At 45.8% G+C, this 6,967-nt stretch overlaps 2 protein-coding genes across 4 annotated transcripts in view; both read right to left on the bottom strand.

Annotated features, from left to right (window-relative positions):
* Positions 1 to 1,876, bottom strand: part of LOC116398373 (ubiquitin carboxyl-terminal hydrolase 43-like) — a 39,894-nt gene extending 38,018 nt beyond the window's left edge. Inside the window, exon 1 of one of the 2 annotated variants that reach the window (XM_031874612.1) lies at positions 667 to 1,876. In XM_031874612.1, the coding sequence (XP_031730472.1) occupies positions 667 to 1,278 (612 nt within the window). In that variant the 5' untranslated portion in view covers positions 1,279 to 1,876. The remainder of the gene's footprint in view (positions 1 to 666) is intronic. The other variant, XM_031874611.1, reaches the window with a different exon arrangement.
* A 709-nt stretch (positions 1,877 to 2,585) lies between these two features.
* The window catches only part of cfap52 (cilia and flagella associated protein 52), a 17,380-nt gene continuing 12,998 nt past the window's right edge, over positions 2,586 to 6,967 (bottom strand). For both annotated transcript variants that reach the window (XM_031874609.1, XM_031874610.1), the window contains 2 exons: positions 4,280 to 4,391; positions 2,586 to 3,443 (listed from right to left, as the gene is read on the bottom strand). In XM_031874609.1, coding sequence (XP_031730469.1) covers positions 3,262 to 3,443; positions 4,280 to 4,391 — 294 coding nt within the window. In that variant the 3' untranslated portion in view covers positions 2,586 to 3,261. The remainder of the gene's footprint in view (positions 3,444 to 4,279; positions 4,392 to 6,967) is intronic.

Below are 6,967 nucleotides of genomic sequence, written 5' to 3'. Positions count from 1 at the left end.
TTGGGTGAGGGTGTCCCGGGCCCGTGCATTTCCGGCACATTTGTCTGCCGGTGTCCCCCCCGACACCTCTCAGTGTGAATGTATTCCTGTCCTCTCAGAGTACCCGCTGAGTGCAGACCACACAGCAGCAGACCACTCACGGCAGCTTCATTATATTTCCAGACACCCACCAGCGCTGGAAAATAAACTACCTGGCTGCAGCTTTTGCTGCTCTGTGTCAATTAGCTGTGTGGTAATGTGATTTAAAGGGCCTTAAGGCCCTGCGGTATTGCTTTTTAATGGCGCTGTAGTGGGGGACATTCGCAGACAAATGTGCACTTAATAAAATAACCAGAAATCAATTGACACACTATTTAAGTTGGGGGTCTCAGGGCACCGTTGGGGGTCTGGGGCCCATGCAAGTTTTAATCAAATAGATATATAGCCTTGCTATGAATTTCCACTTGATATTTACCAAAACATACAACTGGTATTTGTGCAACTATAAAAGTTGTTGCCTTTGTTAGAAAGACCAAATTTAACATCTCTCTCTCTCAAGTCATTTCTAATCCCTTTCTCAATGGCATGCCGGGAAATTAAGATAAGTGGCCTTCACACTTTTCCTCTGCGGTGACCAGAAAACATACTGCAAAACAAAAACAGCACAACCAACCAGTGTGTCCTCACCTTGAACTCCACTGACAGCAGCGGGGTGTACTCCAGGGTCCACAGACCTCGAACCAGCGACGCCAGCTGCTCGGTCACCTCTCCCCGGGCGGCCTGCGGCTCCTCGCCTCTCACCTCCCCGTTCACCCTCCCGTGGCCCCCCTCGGACTTGTACTGCTCCAGCCCGAGGTACTCGGCCAGCAGGTCGGTGTTGCTCAGGCACTGAACCACGGCGTTCATGAAGCAGGTGTTGCCGTGGTTCTTCAGTCCCAGCACCCCGGGGGTCTTGTCGCCGTGGCACCACGACAGCCTGCTCTTCACCGAGCCGTGCGAGGAGGACGCCACGGAGCTCTTCTTCGCGGCTCCCTCCCGGGCGACCTGCGCGCCGTCGTCTTTGAAACCCCCCGAAGCGCTCGGCCCGAAGCCGCCGTCGTCGTCCTCCGCGTCCGGCGGCTCCGCGTCCCCAAAGTGCGCCAAAGTGCCCAAAGTTTTAAGGAGCCTCCCCATGAAATTCCCAAAAGATCGCAGCGATTTCTTTCTGCCAAACCTCCCGGTTTTGTATTTATTCTCTTTTCGCTTCCTCGTTTTGGGTTTCATGGCTTTCCTTACCTTGTTTTCCTTGCGGGTATCCATGGCGCTACTACTTTACAGGACCGCGAGGAAGAAATGAAACGGGCGGCGGAGTCGCACCTGTCTGCCGGGGCTGGCTGTCTACCCCTCCTCCTCCTCCTCCTCCTCCTCCTCGTTTCTCTCCGCAAACCTTACCGCTGAGGTGGCACATTATTGGCACATTATTACTGATAATATCCCCTGTGACATCCCGGTAACTCCCAGTAGCCAACTGTGTGATCGCCAGCCCGCGGGATTCGTGGAGCGACGCTCTCTCTCCAGGAACAGAGAGATGAGACGCTTTTCCTTTCCTCCACACTCAGCAGGTTCAATTACACTTCCTCATCGATGGCTGTCAAGCGCTGGATCGCACGCGCGGACTCGCTAATTCCTCCCTCCTCTCCGCTCCCGTCTACGGGGCTACAATGAAGTTTCTATTTGGAGGATTCTGTCTTAAACCCGCCCCTCAGCCATGGATTTAATTAATGTACCTGGATTATTACTGATAGTCTATCACAACAGTGAAAAGGACAGCTCTTTTTCACACAGTCTCACACATGATGCTGGACTGGCAAAGAGAAGAAAGGAAAACTTAACCCGTCTTGTTTGCTACACAGGGAACAAGGAAGTTGTTGTGTTTAATATGTGGTAATCTCTGTTAGCATTAAACTGCCCCCTGTAGGACTGGTTACAACATCACCTGCTTTAATGTCTCCAGAAAGTGTCAAAAGAAGGCATTCGTTGGCTGATTCTGCTAAATGAGATTATCCACATAAGGGTCTACTTTTGCTTTACCCTGCTGTTGAAATATCTTGTCTATAACACACAAGCATTTACAGACACATGTACAACATCCATAGCCGGGCTAATAACAAACATTAAGGCTGCTGCTACTGCACCGAACTCCACAAAGTAAGTCAAATGGATTTCAAAGAAGCTGTTTGCGGTTCTGGGATTCAACATCTTTTGTGCTATATTCAGATTCTAATCATCTGAAGCTTAATTTCACAGCTCACCAGTACTAAAGATTGAATTTAGTGTGCCAGATGTGCTGATTTATTGAAATAGATAGTCCAGGCCCCATCCGATATTTCCATAATTTCCCCCCCGATGCACCTATTAAAGCATCGTTAGGAAACACACCATTGTTGACAAGTAAACGTAATCATATTTGCTCACAGAAAATGACCCACAGATGGTCCTCTGTTCAGTAGCAGGGTGGAGAACGCAGACGACAGCGATGGCTTTTTTCGTTTTTTACAGATCCAGGGATGTTTTTTGCTGACTTGGTTTGTACTGCAGGTTTGCCATTTGACTTTGGGGGGGGGATTCTGAACAACAGTGAGGAAAGTGGGTTTGGATCAGAGACAGTCAGCGAGCTGCTGTCTTGACCGGAATCCTTCAGGGAGCCTCTTTTGATAGATTAGCTGACTGAGTCTGGGCCTCCTCCTTGTCTCTACTGCCCTCGATCCAGACCTTTGAATTCACCCACTCAATCTAGTTGATAATTCTGTGTGATACCAGCCAGTGTCTCTACAGAAACAGAATGATAGCTGTGTAAATGTAAGGCATATTAGCCTTGTTTTTACATATTGTGGTTTCATCGGCATCGCGACGGCGTCTGCAGAGCGGCATTCGTTCTGTTGTTCTCAAGAGGTCTAAAGAAGCACTTTGGTGTGAAGAATACGTTCTTGTGCCTTGATGTGTAATTTTATACTCGTGTTAAGTGTCGCTCTGTGAATTCCCACCTATATTCAGCTCCTGTGGGGAATCACCACTCAAGTGCCCGCACTGTTCAGGAAGTGTAATCTTTTCATTTCTTTTTTTATATCATCCATTCTCGACACATAACAAAGTCGTTAATGCTTCATCACATTTATTTCATTTCGGTCTGAGTGTAAACTTATATGTAATACAGTTGAACTCTCATAACAGTTGCTAAGAGGAAAGATTAACGTCGGATACATTTGAGTATGAGTGTGGATTACAAGTCGCCGTGTGCAGTATTTAAGAGGCCGAAGGGTGAGGGAACCTCCACTGGAGAATGGCTCCGTCGGCGCTGGTGCTGATTAAGATGCGGCTATTGGAGCAGATCTTGATGCTGGTGATGCTGCTACTGTGAGCTACTCCTACGTGGGTGACCACACCTTTCATGTAGTCCCACACCTTCACCAGCTTGTCATCTCCGCCTGTCACGGAGAGGTGAAAAACACGTCAATAATCTCACGAGACGTTTGAGCAGAGCCGTGCATTGTGGTGTCAGAGGAGATGAAAACGAAGGCTGCAAAGAGATGAGAACACTCTCGACTATGTATGAGTGAAAAAAGACAAATGGAAAGTAGCACAATAACGCCACGACCGAAAACAAAACGAAGGATTTCATGATACAGTTTTTAACTGAAGTGACCCCGACTGAAACTATACCTCGCGGTTGTATGCCTCCGCCTCCCAGTCAAGCTGCAGTTTACAACAATGTCATCGCCTCATTTTATCCTAACAGCCATGTGTGAGAAATTGTCACAATTGGCATTATGAATTCTTGAGTATCAGCCAAAAATGTGTTTTGTGAAGTCAAGGTGAACTTGACTTTCGACCACCAAATTCGAATCAGTTCACCCTTAAGTCCAAGTGGACGTTTGTGCCAGATGCAATGAAATCCCCTCAGTGTTCTTGAGATATTGGGTTCACTCGAATGGGACGGACGAGAGATCACAGTGACCTTTGACCCCCCCCCCCACCCCCACCCAAATAAAATCTAATCAGTTGATCAGTAAACATTTGTGCAGAATTTGAAGACATTCCCTCCAAGCGTTTCTGAGATGTTGCATTCACAAGAATAGGACAAATCAAATCAGTTCATCCTTGAGCACACTTGGACTTTTGTGCCAAATTTGAAGAAATTCCATGCATGCTCATGCAGAATTTTCCGATGTAGACTTATTCATTCTCGGGTTGAATTACGTTGAAAGGAACATTTCTTCCGAAGAAGCACAGCGACAACAGTAAAACGAGCACTGGGCCACACCTGTCACAAAGTACCCGCCGTCCTGTGAGACGTGCACGCCGTTGATGGACCCGGACTGCGACGCCTCCAGTTCTCTGATGGCGGATCCGTCAAACACGTCCCTGTAGACGACCTGAGGGGGGAAGTCAACACATTACACATATTAGCTCACCCCCCCCCCATTCTTTATGCGAGACTCCCGCGTCCAAGAGGGGAGGGAGAGTGCACACGTGCTGTGAGCTGACATTGTGGAGTCTCTTTTTCCTCATCATAAATGACACATCGCCTTGTGAGCTCTGTGCTGTTGTTTGAATTATAGCAGTAATTGCTTCTGAAGATTGATGCAGGCTCACGATGCAGATGATGCCGGTGACGGCATCTCTTTGTAGTTATGCTATTATTCCTTCACATTATCATTATTTCCTATTTTGGTGATGCAATATGTGACCTCAAACTACCTCGAATTAACTGTACTGCTTTATTATTTGTATTCTGTGTGGAAATAAGTAGGTCTATGGTGATAATCTATCACACACACACACATCGATTGAAACCATGTGTGCTGATCTAAATGAGATTCACACCCCCCCCCTCCTTGAGCTTTATAGCTGTCAAAGTATCAAATCTCACAAAAGGCAATTGTTAGTCGAAGTTATTTATAGCGCGGGTGGCAAAAAAACATCACAGTGCCGCACGACAACAAGGGTCCTTTCTTGTTATTTATATGACCGAGCTGATTACATCATTAAAAGTTAAGTACTGTAAATGAGGGGCCAAGTGGATTTGATGGTTAAGATCAGTCTTCTGACTCGTCCTGTACGAATGAGCATCTGGTGGCGATCTCTGTCCCTTCGCGTGCTTTAAAGTTAGTAAAACGCAGAACCGACTGCACCTCAACGTCAATCAAGCGTTCAAAGCACCACGCATCAGATTTAAAGGTCTAGTTCAGGAGAATCTGTATGTACCATCGCAGTAATGCTGCTAATGAACAATACACAGAATTTGACTATGATCGTTGACTAAATTAAATGAAATCAAGTCGCATGCAGGTGTGTAAAAGGAAAAGTGCATGTTCCACAGAGCTGCGCAGAATAAGCCCAACACTTATAAGAATAGCCTCTGAGATAGGATTTCATTTCTCTGCACAAGAGCATGCCTGTAATGCATTATAGGAGGGGGAAATGTAATCTCACACAGACATATCAAAGGCTGTTGGTTATTGTGGAATGAAAGAGGAACAAAAGGCTCAGACTTATTTATACTTTCAGAACTGCAGAGTGATTCTCAAAGCAATAAGCTGCCCTCACGAGCCACGGGAACATGTTCTGTGGGGGCCGGCCAAGCACGGGATTTTTTTTCTCTGCTACAGATTGGCTCACTGCAGACGGAATGGCTCGCTGATATTAATATTCCTACAAAATAATTTCGCAAAACATAATTTAGGGGGAAAACGCAGCCACAATCGGAGGGGGGGAAAAAACGGTTCATTACAAACACAGAATACCAAGTTATGAAATCCTTCCGTATTTAAATCCAGAATCGCAGCGGAGCGCGAGGCTTGCAGCTGTGCAGGATATGCAAATTCACTCAGCTGAAGTGTGTGTTTCTAATGTACATCTCCAAATACCACGAATGACGGATCAAAATCATGTTCATACGATTTTTTCTCCCCGGCGTCATCTTCCGCTGCTTCCTCCTTTGCCACAGTCTCGACCTCTCCCTCCGTCACTTTCTCATTTTGGCAGCTTATTAGAGACTCCCACCTGTGTGAGTTGTCTCGGCCCATCTGTGTTCCCTCCACCTCAGCCTGGGAAACGTGCTCATAGCCACAACACGGGCCGCCAGGAAATTAATCAAGTGCCGCAAGCAGGGGCCAGTCTGGCCTGTTTGTTTGGTAATGCTCACCTTGTAACCAGGAAAGAGCCTAGGCTCTTTATTTCACTAAACTTTTGTCTATTTGTGTCTGTAGAGTTCTCCTAAATTCACCAGAAGTTAGAATTAGATACTACCTCATTTGCATATTTAAACATAACATTCTGTTATTCAATATATCTACTCTATTCACCTCCTGACTTTAAAATGTCTGTCATTTTACAATACACATCTATAAAGGTCATTTTCCAAAAAAAAATGTAGATACATATTTGATAAGCTAATGCCTTATTTGCATATTCAGCCATCAACTTTAGAAAACTTGTAATATAAAAAAATAATGATCTTAATGTAAGTAATCAACTGTGGAAGTTCAATGGAGATATATGTTTAATTAAACTGTTTTAATGTCTTTAGGTGTTTCCCCTTAAAGGTGCATACCATGTAACCGAACGTTCCCGGCTCATATTGTGCTGCAAAAGTACTATTGCATTTAAATTATGTGAGGCATCAAGGCTGCATCCTCCCATTACATGGCAACAAATAACTGGACAGAACACAATAAGACCGCTTTCAACTATCATTCCCATCCACCATATTGTCTCCACTGAATGCAGCATCAAAACATGCATCGTCATCAACACGATCTCTCCCTGACCCTCCACACGCCTTGTTTTTCTATTTTTTCTCTTGGCTACTGTCTTTCTCTTCACACCTTGTTCTTCACTTTTATTGGTTTCCTCTCTGTGATTTTACCCATCGAGGCATGCTGGGACATGATGGAGGGTGTGAGAGAGAGAGAGAGAGAGAGAGAGAGAGAGAGAGAGAGAGAGAGAG

This window comes from Anarrhichthys ocellatus, unplaced genomic scaffold (genome assembly GCF_004355925.1).
Source record: "Anarrhichthys ocellatus isolate YVR2014 unplaced genomic scaffold, GSC_Weel_1.0 scaffold83, whole genome shotgun sequence".
Lineage (NCBI taxonomy): Eukaryota > Metazoa > Chordata > Actinopteri > Perciformes > Anarhichadidae > Anarrhichthys > Anarrhichthys ocellatus.
This window is presented reverse-complemented; position numbering and strand designations above follow the sequence as displayed.